This window comes from Vespa mandarinia, chromosome 6 (assembly GCF_050613455.1).
Source record: "Vespa mandarinia isolate Hongniang chromosome 6, ASM5061345v1, whole genome shotgun sequence".
Lineage (NCBI taxonomy): Eukaryota > Metazoa > Arthropoda > Insecta > Hymenoptera > Vespidae > Vespa > Vespa mandarinia.
In genome coordinates, this window is record NC_140815.1 from 3,370,001 (window position 1) to 3,397,500 (window position 27,500).

The 27,500-nt window shown below is 26.6% G+C and overlaps 1 protein-coding gene across 5 annotated transcripts in view; it reads left to right on the forward strand.

Moving 5' to 3' along the window:
• Frmd5 (FERM domain containing) overlaps window positions 1–27,500 on the forward strand; it is an 85,392-nt gene that overhangs the window by 52,763 nt on the left and 5,129 nt on the right. For 3 of the 5 annotated variants that reach the window (XM_035865088.2, XM_035865084.2, XM_085657522.1), the window contains 5 exons: window positions 11,971–12,123; window positions 16,470–16,526; window positions 19,080–19,168; window positions 25,128–25,354; window positions 27,109–27,276. In XM_035865088.2, coding sequence (XP_035720981.1) covers window positions 11,971–12,123; window positions 16,470–16,526; window positions 19,080–19,168; window positions 25,128–25,354; window positions 27,109–27,276 — 694 coding nt within the window. The remainder of the gene's footprint in view (window positions 1–11,970; window positions 12,124–16,469; window positions 16,527–19,079; window positions 19,169–25,127; window positions 25,355–27,108; window positions 27,277–27,500) is intronic. The other 2 variants (XM_035865085.2, XM_035865086.2) reach the window with 2 other exon arrangements.

Here is a 27,500-nt window from a genome sequence, read left to right on the forward strand (position 1 = left end):
AAATAAGTAAAATAATAATAATATTTTATTATCGATCGATTTATAGAAAAGACATTTATCTATGGTAAATATCTAAACGCAAAATATATATGTTAAATTGTTATAAGTTCATTAAAAAAAAAAAAAAAAAAAAAAAAAGAAAAAAAAAAAAACGAAAACCAAAACAAAAATGAAAAAAATTCTCTCTTTTTATGTTTCATCATTAATATAAAAAAATTTATTTCCTCGTAAACATATTTACTCGCAGGGTAATAACTCGTTTTAATCTCTTTTAACATTCACTAAAAATTTTTCGAACATATTTATCCGCATATTTCATCTGATTAATTAATTTCCATATATCTATACTTATTTAAAATTTCAAGAGTACACTTTTTTTCATTCAATGAAAAAGAGTAAAAAAAAATAAAAGAAGGTAATCCAATTTTTAAAAGTATTCGAATAATTCTGTGACTGACTGTAGTATACTCTCTCTCTCTCTCTCTCTCTCTCTCTCTCTCTCTCTCTCTCTCTCTCTCTCTCTCTCTCTCTCTCTCTCTCTCTCTCTCTCTCTCTCTCTCTCTCTATCTCTGTCTGTCTGTCTGTCTTTGTCTGTTTCTCTCTCTTTTTTTTTTCTCTCTATTTCTCTATCTCTATCTCTATCTTTGTCCATTTTTTCCTTTTACGAGAATACGGCTAACGCAAGCGTTGGAACGGGGTCGTGTGCATAAAGGTGAGAATCGTAGACCGAGCATTATGTATCTCCATTTTTAACGTTTCCCTATTTTTCCACCAACACCAGAAAAGCTTGGTTGGTTGGTTGGTTGGTTGGTTGGTCGGTGGTAATATTGCTGGTGCTGTAGATGATGGTGTTGCTAGTATTGGTGTTGGTAGATAGGTAGTGCTTTATGGTAGGATAGGAAAATACGAAACAAATGCGATATTCAAACGTGCTAAGAGACTCTATAGAGACACCTGTATATACTCAACACACACACACATATATATATATATATATATACATATATATATATATAAAATGTTGAATACGTAGATATATGTAGGTACTTACGTAGACTAGACATAAAAATCGAGTGGAATACTTTTTTTCGTGTCTTTTCTTTTTTAATCTTTTGATCGAGCTTGCTAGCTCGGGATGTTCTTTGTTTTCTATGAAAGATACGTCTAATGATCGTCATTCAAAGAATCCTCTTTTAAAAACGAAAGACATACGAAAACATCTTCGAGATTAATTCTTCTATTTTGAAATGAAACATATTTAGAAATATTATTAACGATAATCGGAGTTATCTTTGAGTAATATTATATTTTTGTACGTGCGTGTGAAGGAGAATATTTTTCATAAAATTCTGATTGAAATATTGGTTGAAAGAAGGATGGATTAAAATGAATGGAAGAACATAACTATTGTTTTTAATGAATCGTAGAAATAATACAGTGTGGACAAATACAAATTTTCCTAGATAAATTAAAAATTCCTAGCTAATTTAAGAAAAAAATGTAATTTCATTTTCTAATATATAATATTAATACTATAATATATAATATAAATTGTTAAAAAAAAAAAAGAATAATATATTTAAATATTAAGACAAAAATAATATCTAAATCTATAATACAATTAACATTAAAATACAATTCTATTAAAATCGATCTCTCTTTCAATCACTGTAAAATATTTCGATAAAATATTTTTTCAATATAGCATGATAAATCTATGTATATACAAACATACATACATACATACATACATTCATACATACATAAAACAAATTTATAAACTTATAAGACACATACTCGTATTACCTTGATCATAACTATCAAGTCAAAGTACTTATAGTTTAAAGGACATCGCGATTGAGGATAATGTATTACATATGTACAACATACGTATGTAATCGCATGTACAAATGTTATACATGTTATACATACATACGTATGTGTATATACGATTAGAGATTTTACACATACAATCATGATGATTATAGATCGAAACTACGTCATGGATTAATGACGTTATCCTCGTATTTTGTCTGTAGTAGTCTTTGAATTATTACCACAGCAGTGCACTCGAGAACGTAACCTTAAACTTCTTTACCTTAGTCCGTAGGTCTCTACAATGTATCTACAATAACACTTTCTCAATGTCAAATAGGATCGATGCGATTCGCAGTGATCTTAAATTAATTATCAACCCTTACATACTATTCCTTTTCTTATTTCTTTCTTTTTATTGTTTTATATTAATATTATCTCTTTTTCCTTTCTTTTTTTCCTTTTAATTCTAACTCTTCTTCTCCTACTTCATCATCTTCTTCTTCTTCTTCTTCTTTTTCTTCTTCCATTTCTTTTATTTTATCCTTTTTAATTTTTTTTCTCTCTTTTTCTTTTTTTTTTGTTTTAATTTTATTTCTCCCGAAGGAAAGATTAAGCTCGACTTACTCTATTCTTCTTCTTCTTCTTCTTCTTCTTCTTCTTCCCATTCTTTTTCTTTTTCTTCTTCTTCAACTTTTTACTTAAATTTTATATTTTATTTTAATTTTTGTTTGTTTGTTTGCTTGTTTGTATGTTTGTTTTTTTTTTTTATAATTGTTTAATTTGTTTCTATTTTATTTCTCCCAAAGAAAGGATCAAGTTCGATTTTCTAAATTACCTCAAATGAATTATTTATTATATTCAATGTCTCTCTTTCTATCTTTATCTATCTATCCAACTGTCTATCTATCGATCTATTTATCTATCTATCTATCTGTCTATTTTTTCTGAAAGACGAAAGCAACAAATATATTTCTCTGCAATGTTCGCGTGACTATTCCACTTTTTTTTTATCATCTTTCTTTTTTATTTTTTTCTTCTACCGTAACGAAGTCTATTTAAAGAAGTTTGCAGGATTTAAATGTTCTTCTCGATACGCTACGTTGGCGGAGCAAAACGATCTTAAGATAGAGGGAGAGTGAGAGAGAGAAAGAGAGAGAGAGAGAGAGAGAAAAACAGATTACCTGTTAACTATACAAATTAACTCACCAACTATTATAATTTTTTTCTTCTTCTTTTCCTTTTCCTTCTTCTTCTTCTTCTTCTTCTTGTTTGTTTTTGATTTTTCTTTATTTATAACTTCCTTATGTATAATTTACAAATACATTTTAACAGATCTTATTATTATTTTGCATTAATTACGACCATAATTATATTTTTAACAATTCATTTGATAAGAAATAAAAATAGAATGGAAAGCGGTAAATAAAATAAAAAATCAATTCTTTCTATTTCTTTTCATTTTTATTTTTTTTTTTTAAAGTAGCTCACTGAAGGGGATTAGACATATAAGTTAATCATATTTCTGATAATTCATTGATAAGAGATAAAAGTATGATTATAATAAAGATAAAAAAATAATATTTACTTTGTAAGGTGTAGCAGACAGAAAAATTAATTATATTTTTGATGATTTATTAATGAGATATAAAAATATAATATGAAGATAATTCTTCTTGACTTTTTTTTTTATTTTGTTTTGTATTAAATAAGAAAATAAAACGTATTTGCAAACAATTTCCTTCTTGATATTTAATGAATTAATTCGTTCAAGGTCGATTCGGGCATGGAGGGTCAATCATAATATTTTTTAACGGTACATAAGTTAGAGATTAAAAAAATGCAAGAATAATATAATTAAACGTAATAAAAATTAATTAATACTTTGATTGTGTGTTTATTTATAAAAATAATTTCAATTGATAATAAGAAAAATGTAAGAATAATATTAAACGTAATATAAAGTGATTTATTTTGATTTTGTGTTTATTTATAAAAAAATAGCTTGTTCAATGCCACACAATACATACATACATTTCATACATACATACATACATACATACATACATACATACATACATACATACATACATACATACATACATACATACATACATACATACATACATACATACATACATACATACATACATACATACATACATACATACATACATACATACATACATACATATATACATACATACATACATACATACATGCATACATAAATGCACGCGGACACGCGAATATTCTTCTCGACGAATGGCGACCTTTTTGGTATGAACTTCCGGGTGGATAGGAAATAGCAGGATGGCGTGATCAATTGCACAGACCGAGAGCTTCTCTTGTCCGTTTCCTTTCGTGACGTTAATGGCGCTTCTCCTTATATCCGGCTATGCATTTTACCCCGTTAGCACCGCGTTCGTGCGTGTCCTTTGACGTGATACCTCATTCACTTATTTTTTTTCTTTTTTTTTTTTTTTTTTTTTTTTTAACATCTAGAAAGAGAGACAGAGAGAGAGAGGGAGAGAGAGAGGGAAAGAGAAAGAGAGAGGTCGAATAAATGTGGTATGTGTGTGTGTGTGTGTGTGTGTGTTTCTGCACTATCGAACGAAGCTTCTGCAGTATGAATAGATTCTCATTTACGATCGAGCTTTTATATCACAACGTTACGGATTTTTTCTTTTTCTTTTTTTTTTTGTTTAGAAAGCATCTTTCTTTCTTTCTTTTTTTTCTATCTTTTTTCTTTCTTTCTTTCTTTTTCCTTTTAACTTTCATCCTCCATCCTCGAGACACTTTTTCGATTCATGTCTCCTCTTCTTCTACTTATCAACTTCTTGTATAATTTTTTCTCGTATATATGTCGAAGTTAATTACATTCGTTTTAATAAGTGAAAGGAAAAAAAGATATAAATCATTTCTAATAGACATATTAGAAAGTAAGATTTTTTCTTTTCCATTGAAAGTTATGCGAATTTATGCCGTGACACATTATTGTATTAGATCTCTGTAATTATTGTTAGAAGTCTTTTTCTTTTTTTTTTTTTTTTCTTTTTTCATTTTCTTTTTTCTTTTTTATTGAATTTTGAAAGTATACTTTTTTAATTTCTTTTAATTCGTTCACGTCGATATCATTTTTTGACCAAAATCGATCGTTGAAGTGATTGAAATTTGTCAGTTTTGTTTTTGCTTGAACATCGCGATGAGTCATTAATTTTAGCCGATAAATAATGTCAATATTTTTTTTATTGTATTTCCAACAATCTCCAACAATCTCTTTCCTCTTAGTTCCGTTATATTTCTTCGAAACTTTAAAAAAAGGCGATATGAATTTGAAATTAAAAGATCATGTGTATAAATAAAAAAAAAAAAAAAAAAAAAAAGGAAAAAAAAAGACATTCACATATGAATTAGCAGGATACGTTAGTTTTTGAAAGGTAAAGAAAAAGAAAAGGTAATTGATTTATTTTAAAATAAATATTATGTATTAATTTTTTGTCAATAAGTTTGAAAGATAAAAAGATTCAGCGATAGCTTTCTTCTTTTTCTTCTTCTTTTTCTTTTTTTTTTTTTTTTTTCATTTTTCGAACGAATGATCGTCGAAATCGATTATCATAGGAAAACTATAGCCGTCCATCATAAGGGTAGCTGTCTACGAATGAAACGTACCGCTAATGAACGCGGTAGATGGAGAAGGACGATTGCGTTCCAACGAGATTCCGTTGATTTACGATTTGACAGAAAGCAACGCCTGCTAAATCAACGTGATCGAATATGTTGTAATTGAATGAAATTCACTATTCAATTTACTAACACACTTATATAAATGTAGTTATATTAATTTATTACTTTTAATATAATTAAAGTTTAATTTCTTAACGTAGAATTAATAACAATGATCCATTTAAATATTTTACAATTGAGCTAATTTTTATGATTTTTTTCTTTTTTCATCTAAAAACATACCTTTTCGTATATTTTTTTTGTTTTTTCTTTTTTTTTTTTTTTTGTTGACAAAAAATTTTATCAAATCTATCTAATATTTATTAAAATTGTTTGTAAAACAATATAAATGTAGATTTTATCTATTAATTTGTATTCTATAAGGGTAATTATTTTTATATGTCGATATATAAATATGTATTTATTTATTTATTTATTTATATATTTATATATTATTATCATTAGTTATCGCTAATATTTAGGAATATACATATATATGAAATTAATTAAAAATCGTTATAGAAAAAAGAAATCAATCGAATTTTTTTTTGTGTTATCAAATATTCGTTATATCACACGTAAAAAATTTTATAGGGAAAACGACGAATGAAATAGAAAATAAAAAAGAATATTAGTTTATTCAACAGAGTTTTAACGAAGCGATGTCCAAGAATGAAAGAGGAAGATAGAGATAGACAGATAGATAGATAGATAGATAGATAGATAGAGAGAGAGAGGAAGAGAGAGAGAGAGAGAGAACATGTTATAGCGAAAAAAGAAAAAAGAAGTAATAAAATGGTTCGTTAAATCCGACACATTGATATGTACCTTTCGGTAGAACGAACAAGTGTATTTCTAATCGTGGTTGATTATTAAAACGACTAGAAGGTATTTGCTGCGAATTTACGTAGTGATAAAGCACGTTTAATGGGGAACATTGTTCCTGCTTTCCACATTTGTCATCCCTTTGACCCTTTATCATTCCTTCGACTCTATGTTATCCCTTCGACCCTTTGCCATTTATCCTTCAACTTCCAGAGAGATAGAGAGAGATAGATAGGTAGGTAGGTAGAGAGAGAGAGAGAGAAAGAGAGAGAGAGAGTGAGATAGTCCGATCAAATACATCTGCCGTCACCATTCCTATCTCTTTTGTCAACAGATTTATTAAAAAGCAAAAACAAATAAACATAAAAAATAAAAAATGAATTATACTAGTTCGTTTATGTGTCTTTTAACGCATTCATTTTTTGTTCTTCTCTTCTTTTTTTCTTCTTTTTTTACATATTTTTTTTTTCTTTTTTTTTTTTTTTTCTTTTTTTTTTTAACGAATAATTATACCTTTCACATGCACAAATACATTAGAAATTTTATATGAAAAAGAAGAAAAAAAGGGAACATTTAATTGTACGATTTTTAACAAGAGAAGTAAAATTTTCTTTGTAAAATTTTATGAAGTTGAGTTTTGTTTTCGTTTTCTTCTTTTCTTCTTTTCTTTTTTATTTACGGAAGGAATTATTTTAAAGATAAATGGATAGATAGTAAAAAGATAAATATAAAAAGTTTGAGAGATATTTTAATTTCAAACTTTTGAAAGATAATTATCGAAATTCTGTGAATTGTTTTGTAAATTATGTTAACGAAATTTTAAAATATTTTCAAACGATATGTGAAATTGATTTTTTACTTATAACAATTAAATTTTTGTTTATAACAAATTAAATTTATAATATATATATATATAAAAATACAATAAAAGAATAATTTACAGATTTTATAAATATTTTATAAAATATAAAAATTATTTTATATAATATAATCATGCTATTGTATATGTATATATTATGTATCAAATAAGCAAAATGTTCTTTAAAAAATGTAATGAAATTTTATTGTCGTTGTTGGAAACGAATTATTTAATAAATAAAATGATATAATTATTTATTTAAAGATCATTTAAGAGAAAGAAAGAGAGAAAGAAAGAGAGAGAGAGAGAGAGAGAGAGAGAGAGAGAGAGAGAGATAAATGATGTTATATAATTTAAACTAAATTGTTAATAATTTAAATAAATATAAGTTAATAATTAATATAAATGATGTTAAATAATTCGTAAAAAGAAAAAGCAATGAAAAATAATAAGCGCATAACTATTACAATAGATTTACAGGTCATTCGTGTAAATTTCGGAAATACGATTTGACACATACGTACTATAGTGTATATTGTAAACGATTCAATGTGCATACCAGATACGCGTTCTATTTGACAGGAAGATACATAAGAGTGGGTGATGAAACGTGACTCGTCGGGATATAGTATCACAATGCCGAATTAATTATATTTCCAAACACGGAGATTTCATTTCTCTTTCTGCTCTACTTATCTTTTACGTATATACATACGATGTTTATTAATTTTATTTCTACGAGTTATCGAATACACAAATCTTTAATTAATAATGATTAACTATATAAAGAAAACAAACAAACAATGACAGGCTCATTTATTAACTTTTATTATATCTTTATTTTTTATGCTTTTTATGGAGTAATTTGTAAATATATTATTATTATTATTATTGTTATCATTTGTAAAGATAAACTTTTGTATATGCTAATGAATAAATGATTTATTTATTTATTTATATATTTATATAATATTGATCGAAATAATAAGAAAATAATCAAAGAGAGTTTAATAAGTTTAAATCATTTTACCTATATATATATATATATATATATATGCATTTCTCTCTCTCTCTCTCTCTCTCTCTCTCTCTCTCTTTCTTTCTTTAAACTTTAAATCGATTTACTATATGAAAAGGGAACTTTTAATAGGAAACTAGCCTGGCAAATTCGCCGGCATAGATCCTATTCCTTTTTGATGGATATATGAAATAAATATATAAGAATTATATTTCCTAAATTAATTGAAAGTTTCATATACCTATACTAAAATAAAATAGATTGAAAGCATGAGTGAAAAGTAATTATAAACTTATTTACTTTATTTTTAATTTACTTTATTTTTAATTTACTTTATTTTTAATTTACTTTATTTTTAAATATTTACATTGATTATTATTTAATTCTTTTTACTTTTATGTTACATATACATATACACATATATTAATTTCTTTCGAGACATTACATTACATTATTTCAAACAATAATATGTATAATAATTAAATTACAATCATGTTCATTTGTAGAAGATTATATTATTTTTAATTTGTTTCTTTTATTATTATCTACACGTACATACGTAAATACTTTTTCTTTGTTTGTTTGTTTATTTTTTTTTCTTTTTCTTTTTTTTTTTTTTATTTCGTTTCATATATCTAAATGCACACATGTATGTATATACACATATATTCATTTTATATTTTTTGAATACGTAAAAAGGAGAAAAGAAATAAAAACGAAAGATAGTTCATCTAACGTTAGAGCCATCAGCTGAATTTTATGGAGCAGATTATTTGGTTTTCAAGTGCGTTATATCTTTTCAAAGAGGATTCTCTGGTTCAGTCACTCACGAAAAGATTGTATCTCTTTCCTGAAGAACTTTCAATCTCCACCAAGTCTCTCTCTCTCTCTCTCTCTCTCTCTCTCTCTCTCTCTCTCTCTCTCTCTCTCTCTCTCTACCTCTCTACCTCTACCTCTCTATCTCTATTTTACTCTTTATTTCTTCTTCTCTCTCATTTCAACGTGAATACGTATTTGAAACTTTCCCACTCTTTTCATCGATATTCCATAGAAATCGATATAAAAGTATTGAAACGACTGTTCTATTGATAGGGGGGGATGCGTTAGGGAGTTGCTTATTTCTCTACGAAAAAGGAAAAAAAAATAAATAAATAAATTGCACATTGATCAAATGATGAATCGATAAAATAAGTTAATATATAAATGATAAGAAAAAACAAATGGAATTGTTTGAAACGTACCTACCTGTCTCTGTTTCTCCCTCATTCTTTTTTATTTTTCTTAATTATCAATTAAAATAAATTGATACATTATAATAATTGATGAAATTAAATGAATTGACAATATGATTAAGATAAATGTCACACATGTCTACAAGTAAATGTATATGTTTACATAAATATAATAATGAAAATAAAATTGAGATCAATAGGATAAAATAAATAAATACAATTAATCAATTATTTTTATATTTAATTCATCATAGGAAATATATTTTATGAATGTTTAATAATGCGTGATTATGTGTACTTGATTAAAGTGAATTTAATTAGTTCTAAACGTTAATCCTTTGAGAATGATCTTGAAGTAGCTTTACGTAATCGAGTTTTGTATTTAGAATTCACTTTCATATTCGTCAAATAGTATGCTTCTTCGTTATTTCTTTTTTTAGTCTAAAGAGAGAGAGAGAGAGAGAGAGAAAGAGAGAGAGAGAGAGAGAGAGAGAGAGAGAGAGAGAGAGGGAGAGAGAGAACGATGTGTAAAACGACGTCAAGGAGGACAAGAAAATAATTGTCGCGTCAAAGCTATAAGCTTCCTTTGAGCTTTCAAGCTTTTCTCGTTTTCTGAACGATTCTATCTCTTTTTTTTCTCTCTCTCTCTCTCTCTCTCTCTCTCTCTCTTTCTCGTTCTATTTGTCTATCTATCTTTTTCTGTTTCCTTCTCGAGGAAGAAGTACGTCATCGTACTCGAGGTGATATTTCCACGTGGATGAAAAATGTGAGGACGTGTATTAAAAGGAGAAAAAAATAATATATATATTTATATATATATATATATATATATATATATAAATATATATGTAACTTTTATATATAAATGTTTGTCATTGATAAACATATGCAGACAAATTAAAGATTCTTCTTAATCGACGACCTTGAATTATTCATTGGATAATTTGTTCTTTTTTACTGTCGAAATCATAAAAAATAGAGAAATGAAGGGAGAGATAGAGAGAGGGAGAGAGAGATAGAGAGAGAGAGAGAGAAAAAAGTAAAATGCTTTTCTTTATCGTGTTACGATATCGACATATGTCCCAAAGCGTGTTCACAAAGCATCTTCGAATCTCATTTTCGAGATTTTTCATTCGTTGTAAAGCAAAAGTTCGATCGATCGATTCCCTTTGTTGGTGATTCAAGAAGAAACGAGAAAATATCGTTTGCATTTGTAATCCAAAGAAAATTCGATCTGTAAACTTCAAATCGATTTGAATGTACAATCAAAAAGATTTCTTTGGTCTTCTTTCTTTTTTTTTCTTTTCTCTTTCATTTTCTCTTTATCCTTTCTCTTATTTAATTAATCTCCATTATTAATAAATATTTTTAAAGTGAATAAAAATGTTGAAATAAATTGAACAAAGTGAGAAAATTAGAAGTATGGAGAAAGGGAAAAAAATGAAAAGAAAAAGAAAATTAAATATTTCTTCGATTATTATAAATATTCGTTATAAGATGATAAGAATTACTATATGAATCGATGATATAATTATGATAAAAATGATCAAAAAGAAAATGATTACAATATTTTAAATGAATCATAGCTTCTCTTTTTTTTGTCTCTCACACTCTCTCTCTCTCTCTCACTCTCTCTCTCTCTCATTCTCTCACTTTTTTTCTCTCTTCGTTAAAGTTAAAAGCATCGCTAAGATGAGTAAACCAAGAACATTGGATTTTATCAGACATTTTTATCTTGATCCATGCGTAACAGTTTCAGTATACTATGGATAAGGAACCTTTTACGGTTAACTTCTTTCGTTAGCGTCGATTTAACGTCACAATTAATCTCAACATTAATTTTTCCTCCTTCTCGACTTTTTTCTTCTTTATTTTCTCTCTCTCTCTCACTCTCACTCTCTTTCTCTTTCTCTTTTTCCTTTCTCTCTCTTTCTCTTTTTCCTTTCTCTCCCTCTCTCTCTTTTTCTCGCTCTCTTTCTCTTTTTCCTTTCTCTCCCTCTCTCTTTCTCTCTCTCTCTCTCTCTCTCTCTCTCTCTCCATATTTTTCTTTATCTTATTTCGAATTATTGTCATTAATGTCGAAGCTTTTAGTCTTAAGTGAACATAAATGTTCTCGTAAATGCTAAAGAAAAAAAAAGAAAAGAAAAAAAAAAAAGGAAGAAGGAAAGAAAAGAAAAGAAACAAAATAAAGTGAACCTCACGAAATGTTCTCTTCTTAAATTTTGTAAAAGATATAATATCATTTTCTTTTTGTCCTTCTATCGTGAGTAGAATTAAAAATGTAATAATAAAGAAGAAAAGAAATTTACGAGATATCCAATTCACATTGCGTTTGTCACAATTTTAATGTTTAAAATGGTTGACACTTTTATCGCGACTTTGAAGAGACTATACATAGATAATGGCAAAAATGAAAAAAAAAAAAAAAAAAAAAGAAAGGAGGATTTAATAATTAAAAAGAAATATTGTATAATTCTGATTGTTTATATTTACAGGATCACAGAGGTACACAATTGTATCTTGGCATTAATCATTGTGGCATCCTGACGTTTCAAGGATCGCGGAAAACGCATCATTTCCGTTGGTCAGAGGTCCAGAAAATTAATTACGAAGGGAAGATGTTTATTGTGCATCTGACGATAAACGAGGTGAGATTCTCTATAAGAATTTAAAAATTATAGAAATAAAAAAAAAAAAAGATGAGAAGAAAAAAATATACGTACAAAAGAAGACAAATAAATAAATGAAAGAAAAGAAAAAAAAAAATCCAAGAGAGAGCAAATCTCCCGGCAAAAGAAGACAAATAATAGCAAAAGATTTTCATGATATTTTCTAAGATGTATTAAGAAAAACGATACATGAATGTAATAATTTTCGATATCTCGATCGATCGATCGATCGATTTGTTAATATGCTTCTTATTACGTTGGATCGATAATAAATCATATAAAATGATCATTCGTTATAACGAAGTGCTACGATGGGTTCAGAAGTGTCCCGAAGCTATCAATCTCCATTCTAGATCAATTTTCCTCGATGCATATGTATGCAGATATCCATGTACATACATATTTATGTATGTATACGTGAAGCATTATACTGTCGTTTTTCGAAAGGAAACTTGGCTATAATTCGACGCCACTTAGAGATAATCAAATTGATATTTTTATTGAGAGAAGAGAGGAAATAGATTATTTTTAAATTATAAAAATTTTATATTATATATATATATATGCACACATACATACACATACACACATACACACGCTATTATATTACTAGTATAATTAATATAATAATAGTATATTCTAGTATTAATAATAGTTGATTCTTAATACTATATAATATATATTTTTATATTATATGATATTAATATACTATAATATAAGTATACATAGTAACATATACTGAAGTATAGTAATACTTCAGTATATAATATATAATATATTATGGTATATTTCTATAGAGAATATATTTCTATATCTTTTTCTATATATACGTATATATAGTATATTTCTTCAATATTCTATCCATACTGTATTAATATTATAATTTTATATATACACACACACACATACACAAACACACAGTTACATATATATATATATATAATATAAAAATAATATTGAATTTTTAACTCTTTTCAAGCAACTTTTCGAATTAAACCATTGAGTTATCGAAGTAATTAGGAAAAAGAAAGAGAGAGAATTAGCGAATATACTTTCGTCGAAACGAAATCACTCGACCTATTTTTTCGATGTTCATCTCCGTCGGATGTTGACCGTACGATGGACCAAAAACGATTGCCAAGAAGTAACATCTAACGGGAGCGAATCGAGCCGATAACGGCTTTGACCACTTCCGTCAGATGATGGACCACCGTCTATATATCACATACAAGGTGGTCCAATAACTATTACCGTCTGAAATATCTCCGTTATTGTTGATTTTATGGGAATAAAATGGTCAGGACTAAGTTAGATACATTTTAAAGAGAACATTATCAGATTTATTAAGGATCCTTTAACAGAGTTATTCTTGAAAGAGATTTCAAGATCATTAATAGATTACTAAATAAAATTCTACGGTTCTCTTTTTTTTTTCTTTTTTTTTTTTACGTATTAATACCTCTTATATTTTTGAATAATCAGTGTTGATAAATGATTAGTATCCAAAAAATTTATCTCATTAGTTTCAATAGAATTGAATCTTTTTGTAAAACTAAAAATAACGGAGATATTCGAGATGTCAACAGTTACTGGATCACCCTATATATATATATATATATATATATATATATATATATATATATATATATATATATACGTATATATCATATACATCTATGTATTAACCGCAGCTCGACAAAATGAAAGACATTTTATAAGATCTCGAAATCCGGTTGTACTATTGTATAACATTGTTGCTAACAAAATTCTTTAATTCAAAAGTGACGTCACGTGTTACATCATCATCAGATCAGCGTGTTATTCATTTATCCGTATAATCCCACGAAAAATAGTATTCCTGGATGATTCCGAGTCTCGAACTTGAAAATTCCTAGCGTGGAGCACATTGATACTAATGGAATTTACTTAATAGAAAAAAAAATAAAAAAAAATAAAAAAAAAAGAAAGAAAAGGAAAAAAAAAGAGAGAAGTATTTCATGTAGAAAATGTCATTTCTATTCTAGTGGACATGCCACGACAAACGTACGAATTGAAAATTTCAAACGTTACTCCGTTTCCCTTGGGATTTTCTAGGTCAAATCGTTTCTTTTCTATAAAACATAGAAGGCGGAATGCCCTCAAGCTTTACACCAAATATTCACGTTGATACCGTTCGCTGCTCTAACCCTGCGTCCCAAATTTTTTATCTATCAACAATAATAGCGTTTTAAAATTTATCGTTAAAAATTTATCATTCGAAGAAGAAAAAGAGAAAAAGAAAATACATAAATAAAAAGAACAATCGAAAAAGAAAATTATAGTAAAAGTATATTATAGTATTGTATATTAATATTAGTATAATAGATTAATGAGAAAAAAATTTAGATAACAGTTTTATGGCCTAGATAATGCTCGAAACTTTTTTGGGTGTCGATAACAAAAGTATGTTTTAATTGGGATACTTTATTTAATATATATAAAAAAAAAAAAAAAAAAAAAAAAAAAAACAAATAAACGGAGAGGAAAAAGAAAAGATTAATGGAAACAAAATTTTAATAATAATTATAATAATAATAACGAAACTTTTGACCAAATCTATATTAACATGACGAACATAAAATACGTCTATTATGTTTTAACATTTTCAAATTCAATATATTTTTGAAATGAAAACATTTAAAAAATTAACAATATATATATATGTGTACATTCACAATTGGAAAAGGAGAAAAGAAACGAAACATTTTCAATATCTTTTTTTTTCTTGTCTTAATAATTCCATATATATATATATATATTTTTTTTTTTTTGTAATATCTCTCGATGAGAATATTGAAGCATTTTTTTTTTTTTTTTTTTTAACAACATTGTTCCTGTTAATCTAATTTTATTTTTAAACATTTTCCTTTTTTCTTTTTTTAATTTTGTTTTTTTTCTTATTTTTTATTTAATCGTTCCTTCCCATTGACATAAGTCACGTGACAGAGTATCGACGGTCATCAGAGGGCGTCTTTGGTTCGGAAGAAGGGTTTCTCGATTAAAAATAATCCAATAGTGAACACGACGAGGTTGCGGAATGGGATTACGTTTTTCTCGTATCGCGGAAAAATCAAAAGCTTATTGCATCTTGGTTGTATATACTTATATGTACAAAATTCTCAATCGGTTTGACGTATTAATTAGTTAATTGCGGTCTCTCCCAGCAATAAGAACTCTAACACTGACAACGCACAGCAATCACTTTCTGTAAACTTTGACTCGCTCGATACGAGTCAACAAAACGATTATTATTATCTCGAGTGACAAATTAATTTCAGTTTGCTCGTGTTAAATATAAATTCCATTAGTATTAATCACTTTTACAAGAAATGTGAATTATTGTTTCTACAATCTCAATCATAATTTTTTTATATTCAATATTTTCGTATCTGTATATTGTACGTATTTAAATGAAACAAATTTTTTTTTGATTTTAATAAAAAAAGGAAATAATAATAATAATAATAATAATGTATGGAAAAGAAATAATTAATTATAAAAGTGCTTTAATCAAGTAATTAATTTTGAAAAGTAATATCTCTCGATGAGAATATTGAAACATTTTTAAGATTTTCATCATTTTTATATTCAAATTTATTTTCTTTATTTTCTACGCATTTAAATGATACTGAGTGAATTTATTTTAATAAGAAAATATCTTAAAAATGATTTTAAATTACTTACTTTACTTATAAAATAAATTATGCAAATTAGACGTTTATCTTAATGAAAAATCAATGAAGATAATAATAATAAAAAAAAAAAAAGAAAAAAAAAAGAAAAAAAAAGAAAGAAAAGAAGAATAATTAATTAGGTATAAAAGTATTTTAATTAAGTGATTCGGTCAAAAGGAATATCGATGATAATTTCGGTGTCCTTTAATTTCCTTGAAAAAAATTGGTATCGAAAAAATCATTATGCAAAATTAGAATATATCAAAATTAGAATATATTAAAAATTAATTAGAATAATCGCAAAATCCTTCGTACGGTTTGACGGATGTAATGAAGCTTCAGGGATTCTTCACGTAACCCATTACTCTCTCTCTCTCTCTCTCTCTCTCTCTCTCTCTCTCTCTCTCTCTCTCTCTCTCTCTCTCTCTCTCTTTTTCTTTCTTTCTCTCTCTTTCTCTATTTTTATCATGTTTGTATATCTGTACATGAAAATGTATATATGTGTAAATATATACATATATATATATATACACACATATATATACATATACATATGCATTGATTACGACCAAAGTAATCCCATTATTTTCCACTGCCGGCCGCTCTGTCCAGGACGTGAGGACAAAGGTGAGTCGTTTCTTGGCAGTTGCACGTGCTATTTGTGTCCAAGTAGGTAGAGAAAAAGATAAGAACAGAATTATAATAATTATACGTATACGTTAATAAAAAAACAAAACACAAAGACACACGGATACGCATATATATACACACATACAAACACACACATGCGCACACACATACACAACATACGAAAACAAAAGTAGAGACTAGAGACTAAATAGATCGATAAATTAATTTTTTCTTTGATCTTGATTAATAATTTCAATTATAACGAAAAAAAAAAAAAGAAAAATAATGCGATTTTTTGGATTTCGATTAACGATGTACTCTTAATTTTTGCTCTTTGTTCTGTTTTTTTAACGCTGTTTTTTATATAGTATTTTTTCCTTATATATTTATATTTATTAAAGTGTAAAATTATTCAGATAGTTATGGAGGATTTTCGATTCGACAGAATGACGCGAGCTCGAACTTTTTCAATGGTTTGAAATTCGTAAAATATAATATTTAATAATAATTTATGATAGTTTCGTCAAAATGAGCTTTAATATTTTTTCTTTTCTTTTTTTTTCTTTTCTGAACGGAACTATATAGACGCGTTCATTTTCTTTTTCATCCAACAAATAATTTTCTTTCAAATTAGTCAATGTCATCTTCATTTAATGAAATTATTAAAAATTCCTTAGTGGTTAGTGTTTTAAATAAATAATTAAATATCAATTTGCAATAATTCTTTTCAAAAGAAAATGACCTTAAATTTTTCCATTGAATCGTATTTCTATTCTTTTGGTTTCAACAGTCAAATACTGAGGTCATTTTTATTGCACAAAATTAATTAGAAATATTGAATATTGATTGCTACTATTTGTCAGTGGTTTGTGTTTTAAAAAAGGAAGAAAAAAATAATAATAATGTAATCGAAAGTTCGCGAGCAATTTTTAAAGACGTAGGTAAGAATTCAAAAATTTTCTAATTTTACAAAGATTTCTAATTTTTTGGAATTTAGCAATCAAGTTCGAAGGTCATTTTTATTTTGCAAAATTAAGTGATATTGAAAATTGATAAGTTGAGAGATTGGTGTTTGAAAAAAGAAATGGGGGACAAAAAATGAAATAAAAATATTCATATATTTGGATTTAGTTATCAAGTATTCAAGGTCATCTTCTTTCTACAAAATCGATTAGAATTATTGAAAATTGATGTACATTATTTCTCGTGGAAAAATAAAAAAAGAATGAGCCTTTTCCAATGGATGAGTTGAGTTCATCGAATTAAATCGACATTCGGGTCATGCAAACAAGGAAACCTTCGAGGTCTATGAAAGTTCAACTATGTGCTGATTATTCATCATGTTGTACCCGTTAGAGCTTGTTTCCGTTTACACAATCATCAAATAGAATATTGACAATAAATGTGAAGTTTCGTCTTTAATGTGTACATATGCTTTTACGTACGTATGCGAACTGTTTCACGTTTTTTAACGAAATTATTCATTCATATAACCGGTCTGATATTAATTACGATATTAATTATATATTGTCAATATATTGAAATTCTATTATGAGAATAATAATCTTGAATAGTATGTATTTTTTCAATAATTAATTTTTTTATTGATTTCTTAATCGTTTCGTCACTTTAATTTATGTAAATATTTTTAAATAATTTTGTTAAATGAAGATGACCTTGATATTTAATCGCTGATTTGATAATGTATGAATAAGAATTTTTATGACAATCTATATAGAGGATTTAATGAAGATGACTTTGGCATCACATTTTCTGCTTCTTTTTTTTTTTTTTTTTTTTTTTTTTTTTTATATTTCCTAACAAATTTTTATCAAACTCTTTTTTCTTATTTTTCTTCTTCTTATCTAATACGAAGTTAAAAGATCGTTGATTTTTTTTTTTTTCTAAGCTCTGTCATTTTCTGCCTGAGACGAACGTTCTTTTATAGATCCGATTGGATTAGCGGAACAAATGTATCGTAACTTATACGTTTAGTAACATATATCTATATACTTATATACATACATACATACATACATACGTACATATTTACATATATCTATATATATATATATACATATATATAGTCGTAGCTTGCTAATTATTGCATTTATGTGCCGAGAAAAGCACCGTACGTGCAGTTGGAACTTCGTTAATTAAAAGTTCGCTGATTTGAACGCGAATTTAATTAAAAGTGTCGGTTTAAAAATCTTTTTCATTCTTTCTTTTGTTTTTCGTTTCTTTTTCTTATTCTTCTTTTTTTTTTTTTCTTTAGATTTCGTACTTACATTCAAAGAAAATTGTGAATCTATAAAAACGTTCGGATTATAAGAAAAAAAAAAAAAAAAAAAAAAAAAAAAAAAAAAAAAAAAAAGAGAACGAAAAAGAAGCGATTTTCTCGATTATATTATACATAAGACGTATTTTTTTTTTTTTCTTTTTTTTCTTTCTTTTTCCTTTTTTGTTTCTTAACGAATTCAAATGATGCAATTTTGGAGAATATTTTTCTCGGTGCATGGAACTTAAAAGATGTGTCATAAGAACCATAGAGTAGAGATGTTTTAGAACAGTCTTGTTTACCACGATTTTCAGAAAAAGCACACAGTCGGATTTAAGTGTCCCACGGGTTCAAATTGCCGTCACGTATGGAAGTGCGCCATCGAGCAAATGCTGTTTTTCACGTAAGTACGTCGTACCTCATAAGGACGACTATTACACATTTTTCTAATCATTATCTTATATATATATATATATATATATATATATATATATATATAGATACATATACATACACATACACATACACATACACATACACATATATGATTACAAATCTCGAAAAGAGATATACAAGAAAGTATATGTACATATATATTATTCATCTAGAGATAGAAATCTGATATTAGTATTTATTGCATAATAGAAAAAGATTTACGTTTAATCGTTCGACTGCTCGGTCATATCTATAGTTAGAGATCGTAGATCAGCTTTAGCTTATATCTTAGATTAATTAGTTAGTTCATTTCAAATTGATCTACGCAGATTTTTTTATGTTTTTCTTTTTTTTTTTTCTTTTTCTTTTTATCACCGGTTATACAAGGAAGAAGTAATTCATACGGTGATGAATAAATTGTTGATTATGAAAGTGACGTGCGTCATATGATTTCTTTTTTTTTTTTTTTTTTATTAAAGTATATCGTTTTTCTTTTATACAAACGATAAATTTCAATTTTTTTTTTTTTTTTTTTTTTTAATTATATTATATTTAAGCCACACTCATAATTATATGATATATGTATAATGGACGAAAAAGAAGATTATGTATAAACCAAGTAGGGAAATAATAATTTAATTAAAATAGTTATTTTTGTCACGTTTCGTGTATTCGTATAATATGAAAAACCATCTAATAACATCTCCATAATAATAAAAAGGAAAAATTATTTATAAATGAAGAGAAGAGAAATAATTAGTTAATTAAATAGTACATTATTCATTTCATATATACACTTTTATATACGTTTAATATAAATGCATATAACAAATATAGCAATAATGTGCAAAAAAAAACGAAAATTACATTATTCACGGATTATTAATAATTAACAAAATTAATTAAATTAACAAGATTATTGGAATAACAACAACAACAACAACAATAACAAAAAACAAATGAAACAACAAATTTTTTAGAAAACAAAGAGAAAAAATGAAAAGAAAAAGAACAAACGCGATGCTAAATAAAAAATGTTGATTTATTACTCGAATTAATGCAGTATCGGAGGAATTTTTTTTTCAATAACTCTCTCTCTCTCTCTCTCTCTTTTCTATCGTATTTGTCCTTGTATTTCTCTTGTGAGATTCATTAACGTGGCTGATTCAAGTCGATGCAATGTTTCGATTCATACACTATATGTCACACTGTTCGACGATGTGCAATAGCCCGGTATACCGACACGATGTGACGTATGCATCGATCTAATTGGATATCTCGAGGTGTACCACTGGACCTAGCTAACCCTCTCTATTTGTTCACTCAACCATCCATGTATAGAGAATGTCAAAATATAATACTATCTCGATTTGTTCCGCAACTTTGTTCGATGCGGCAAATTGTTTCCATGAAAGTTGAATCGAATTGTTCATTTTGTTCCTTCAAGAGAGACAGAGAGAGAGAGAGAGAGAGAGAGAGAGAGAGAGAGAGAGAGAGAGAGAGAGAGAGAGAGAGAATGTAATTAATTCATAACGATTTTAGAGATCTTTAAAAGTTCTTATCTTTTTAAAGATTTCTTTTATTTATTCTTAAAGATTAATTTCATAAAGAAAAAAAAAAAAAAAGAAGAAGAAAAGAAAGAAAAAATACACTTTAGATATATAATTATCGACGTCCTTGAGAAAAGTCATAAAAAGGAGAAAACGATTCTAGAAAAAAAATAAAAATTATTCCCCTCATAGTATTTACTATTTTGAAATCATTCGAATTGTTGTCATAAATATTATCGTCATGTCATTTTAAAACACAAAGGATATATTTAGTTGATCTCTTACAATTGAGGCAACTTATATTGTATTGTGCCATTTAGTTGGTAGAAAATACTTGGTAGAATAAATGGAAAGGAATATTTTTGAAAAGTCGAAAGAAAGAAGTGTCAAGAAAATGTATCGTTGCTTGTATCCAAGAGAAAAAGAGAAATAACCGGAGTTTCTCACCGATCGAGTTTTACGAATCGGGTCAAAGCCTTTGTCGGTTTCTCTAAAGGGTAGGTAAACGTGCAATGTGCATCGGCCGTTTTACCTACACACAATGTATACATATGTATTTGTATATAAGGTGATAGGATATATATATATATATATATGTATATATATATGTATATATATATGTGTATATATGTATATATATATATATATATATATATATATATGTATATAATACTTACCACTTTCGACTTTCTTTTCCTCTTTTTCTCTCGTATCGTTGGTGGCACCTATTGTTTAAGCTCGAGCACTACGCGAATTCGTTCTAGCGTGAAATATACAAGTCTCGTAAAAAAAAATTTCTCGGACCTCATCGTTCATCATTTTTAAAGAGAAATATTGGCAAGAAAAAAGAAAAAGAAGGAAATTCCCATTAAACGACGAATATCGAACATGGACTTTCTTTCCCTCCCTTCCCATCTCCGACATTTTTTTTAATTAATTACACCTATCAGTAGAAAAAATTGGATTTATGATATTCTTTCCACCTTTTTTTCTATTTTAATTAAAATAATCTCTCTCTCTCTCTCTCTCTCTCTCTCTCTTTCTTTCTTTTCCTTATTTTTTTTTGTTAAGTTACAATTATTAGTAATTGAAAAATATGTTCGAAAATGATTTACAAAGTGTTTATTAAAAATTTACGATTCAATTAGTTCCATTTAATGAAAGATAATATTACGTAAAATGAGCACAAAAATTACTATGTTCATTATAGTTTCCTTCGTTTTTTTTTCTTTTTTCTTCTTCTTTTTTTTTTATTTTTTTTTTTTTTTTTTATTTAAATTATATTTCCTATTGTACGTATTCGAATAAATTTACCCTTTAAAAAATTATTACAATGTTTATTATCAAAGATTTGGAAAGAATTTTTAAACGAACAACACTTTGTATTACTGTATAAAAACAGAAGGAAAAATTTTTATACGATTTCATCCACGTCAAGGATTTAATTTTTCTTTTTTCGTTTTCAAATATATTTTTTCTCTTTCTTTTTTCATTTTTTTTCTTCTTTTTTTTCTTTTTTATATTATGCCACGATCGTCGCGTCTAGTACCAGTAAAAAGAATTTTTCAAACAGAGAAACGTAGAGTAGCGGGAAAAGTGAAGGTTGGCAAGCTTGAATCAGACTCTTTTTCCTCTCTCTCTCTCTCTCTCTCTCTCTCTCTCTCTCTCTCTCTCTTTCTCTTTCTCTGTCGTACTCTTTCAACGTGCTTGAATAACGTCGAAATCACCGCTCGGGTAAAGACAAAAGCTTAATTGTGTGGTGCTTGGTATATATACACATACACACACACACATACATATATATATATTTATACATATGTACTATATCATAGAACATAAAATATTATATGGCTCTATTTGCCCGTGTCGACGAGCTTTAAAATTTTTTCGCTTTTCAGAATAATGCTATTTTTTTTTTTTCACGGGGAATTATTCGATAAAACATACCGGAAGTCATTTGAAGTAACTATTGGACTAATGGATTCTAGTTGTAGAATAATTAGTAATTAAGCAACTAATTGCAACATCTATCTACTCTTATTCTCTTTCTCTCTCTCTCTCTCTCTCTCTCTCTCTCTCTCTCTCTCTCTCTTTTATAAGTTCTACTTGATAAACTATTATAAATGAAACTTTCAAACGAGAAGTATCATTAATTGCAAAATTAGAAAATTTGTTGGCATTTGTTACAAACATACGAAGGAATAGGTCGTCGAGTGAATTTATTTCTGTTTTTTATTTTCTCCTTTTTTCTTTTTCTTTTTTTTTTATTTTTTCTTTTTTTCTTTTCACGATAGCAATTAAATGATTAGTCACGTAAATTTATGCTATCTTATAATATAATATAGTTCAAAGAACAAATCGGTAAAATGAAAATTAAATTTGTAAATGGGTTTTCTACACTGAACATGACGTTTCGTACAATTTCCATATTTTTCTAGATTCAAATTATTTAATTGGCTATTTATAAGTCTTCGTTTGTTTTTTTTTTTTTTTCAATCATTTTCATTAAAAATTTAATACTTTTCGTAAAGATCTACGGATCAGGGAACAGACTTTATTAATTTACTTTTTTTTTTCTTTTGTTATCGTATAAAGAAACTTATAAAAATAATTATTTCGTTCTTGAAACAAGATCGAACATTCAATAAATGTTTTATACATTAAATTACAATTTTCAATATAAATTTTCCATTAAAATGTCAACCAAACAGTATAATAAATATAACATGAAATATATTTTAAATTATGCAATATCGACAGCTTTAATAAATCAATCTAATTTAGAATAATAGATATATCATACTATTTATTTAATCTTGTACAATTACATATAAACAATATGACATAATATAGTAACAATATAAATAATATAATTCAATATACTCCAAATTATATATATTCATATATAATTTATAATACAACACAATATATCATTTTCGCATATTTTAATTAAATTAATATATATATATATATATATATATATATATATATCAAATCGTTAAGATATAAACTTTTAAAAGTTTCAATATTAATTATTAACAATATTAATTATCAACATCTAGTTATTCTCATTTGACAAATATTTCAAAAATCTTTCATTTCTTTTTTATCAAGTTAAAACGTACCATGTATTAAACCTTCAAGTTATTAGTGGGATCTTTATAATAGCTCAACGTGCTTCGAATGAAACGGTCGAATTTTCTACAGAAAATAAAGAAAAAGAGGGAGAGAGAGAAAGAGAGAGAAAGGAAGTAAGAGAATATTAACTATCAACTTCTTTCTTTCTTTCTCTCTCTTTTTTGGTGACGATAACGTGACATGCACGACCGACACGTACTACGAAATTTATGCTTCGCATAAGTTTCTTCTTTGCGAAAGAGAAGGAAAGGTGTACAGCACTAACATACGAGATTCGCGATATTTTATCGGATCTTCTACAATACATCGTTCGGTTAAAATCCACGTAGGCGAATGTTGCACGACTCGCCATCACGTAGTGCCATTTTTTTTTCTCTCCGTCAGTCAGTAATACCTGACTTTTAGTTTCTCTTGAGTGTGCTAAATGAGCTTGAATTTTCACAGTAATAATATGGGGTTTGTTTTCTTTCTGTTTTCTTTCTGTTTTCTTTCTTCTTCTTCTTCTTTTCTTTCTTTCTTTTTTTTTTTTGTTTTGTCAAACGTGAAGTATTATTTTAGGTACAAACAAAAATTAAAATACGATCAACAATCTTCAATGGACTAATTTTTAATTTCGTTTGTTGTATTTTAATTCGAAGAAATTAATTTTAATAATTATTACATTGAAATTATTAATTTTTAATAAGCATTTGAACAGAATTAATATTTAAGTTATAAATTTAATAAATCAATTGTAATAATTATAATATTAATATTATAATTCAAAGAAATATTTTAATAATAAATATGGACATTTGAACAAAGGAATCTTTTTATTTCGTGAACTTTCTATAATGCTATATATTTTCTAAGTGTCATAAATTCGTGTATATATATATATATATATATATATATATATATATATCTAAAATTATTTTTGACAAGAACATTAATTATATTATTTCAAATTCAAAGATTAATTTTAAAGATTAATATTTAAATATAACTTTATGGAGGATTGAAAATTAGAATATGAAAATATCGGAGTTTATAGAAAATAATCGAATCAATATGTGACTTTTCAATTTTGGAGAAGTCAAATGTATAAATTAATTTACTTTTTTTTTAATTAATTCCCTCTTTCTCTCTCTCTCTCTCTCTCTCTCTCTCTCTTTCTATATATATATATATATTATTTTAAATTTTATTAATTACAAAATTATTTTAAATGAATTTGTTTTGTCTTGCTTGAAACTTCAGTTTGCCGAAAGCATCGGATGCACCTGTTGTCAGTGGTGGATCTATATTCTCTTGGGGCACTAAATTCAAATATACAGGACGAACGGAAAGAGAAGTTCTGGAAGAGACGGGTCCACTTAGAAAGGAGGAACCACCTATTCAACGTTGTCAGACAACGTGTCTTAGAAGAAAAGCGAGCAGTGTACCGGCTACCCCTAGCACCCCTAGTCAGGACCTTGTTGAAATACGTTAGTATTTAAATTAAAACATTCTTTTTGTTTCTTACATTCTTTATGTTTTTTTTTTGGGGGGGATTTATATATATATATATATATATATATATATATATATATATATATATCTTTATTAATATTCTTTATTAGAATTTTCTTTTTTATACAATTTGTATATTTAATACAATCTAATATTTATATATTTATATTATATTAATATTTACAAATTTATACAATTTAATATTTATACTGTATAAAAATTATTGACAAAAAGTCATATTTTATAATATTTTATAATATTTTGTATGTTATTACAATATAGAAAATGTAATGGGCAAATAATTAAGTATTCGTACAGTATCAATAAAAAAATACGAGTACTTTCTTACCGTAGGAATACTTAATTATCTCACTACATATAATATTAGAATATGCATATTTCTTTTCTTTTTAATAGATTCATATGCTTTTAAATTAATAAATAATTAATAAACAAATTAGTATTTTATTAATGAATAAATAATGTTTTCTTAGATTATTAATAATTAGATCTTCCATTTAGATACATGGGAATATCTCGGAAATTAAAAATCATAGAAATTTAATTCATTTTAGAGTATCGTTTTAAAAGGCCTAATTTTTCTTTATTTTTCATCCTATTGTTCATAATGAATTAACAATTTGTTATAAACAATTTCTATAAATAAATTCTTACGAACTAAATTTATTTTATTTTATATATATATTTATAAGTATACTTGAATTCATATAAATATTATTAAATTTTATCAAACAATATTAAACATAAAAAAATCTTTCGGAGTGTCTACTACTACTTCTTTAGTTTCTATTTGAGTTTCTACTATTCTAAGCACACATAGAATTTATTATATATTCGTTGGAATTATTTCAAAGACTGATCTTCGAAATACAAACTTTGTATTACATTTTCAAAGCTATTTTTCTAGATTGTTTGGAAAAGTAGTAGTCAAGACTCTCTCGAATTGAATTTCCTTATCCCTTGACAAGGACAAGAACGTTTTCACAAACGACACGCTTGACACGTAAGAATGTTCTCACAAGTAGATTATCAACAGGTGTTCACCATTCTTTCGTTCCCTTTGAAACTTTTTCTTATTATTCTCGCAAACGTGATCGACTTACAAGATCGATCATACTTCTTTTTTTTTTTTTATTGCTCGAAATCAAAAATGTTTCAATCTTTCTCATTTTTATACTTATATTGCATTCAAATACATATATATTCTTTCGACGTTTTGAAAAAGTTTATAAGACAATTGAAAAGAATTTATTCATAATTATTATTACATATTAATCAATAATATCAAAGACAAATCATATGATTTATAATTTATCTAATCTTAACAAAGTATAAAACATTTGAGAATAATTTCGAGAATAATTGAATATTATTTATCATTCTAATTATCTAATAAATTCTAATGAACAAATACTGTGGAATCATTAAAAATTGAGATTAAAATCATTTCAAGATCAAAATCTATCCAATATTATAATATTTACTTTTTAAATCATACTTATGTCAATTGTAACACACCTATACCCCTGCCCCCCCCCCACCCCACACACACACACACACATGTATGAGTAAAAATCAAAATAAATAAGAAAAAGAAAGAATAAGAAATAAAAAGTATAATAATATTTTAAGGATTAATAATGGTCACGTAAATGAAAGACGACAATTATCCTAATCAAGAATCTCATTATGGTTTGGCCTTGAACAGGATACTCCAGTCTGCCACGTAGCTGTCACAGTGCAGGCTTGGATGGTACCGGAATGTCCGAGGGTGGTACAGGAGTTCCTCTCAGCTCACCCTACTGTCCAGACAATACCTTGCCTCTTCTGGAGACCGTATCGGAGGACCAAGAGATTCATGCGAGGAGAAACAATGGTTGGTCTATACTCTTTCCCTCTCATATTTATATTTGTTATATATTGTTATTGTTTACCAATTCAGGATTGTCTTTATCTTTGCCTTTATCTTAATCTTCATCTTTCTCTATCTCCTTTTCTCTCTCTCTCTCTCTCTTTCTCTTTCTCTCTTTCTCTTTCAATCTCTCCTTTTCTTTGTCTCTTTCTCTGTCCCTCTTTTATTACATCCACGAGGGTTTTGTC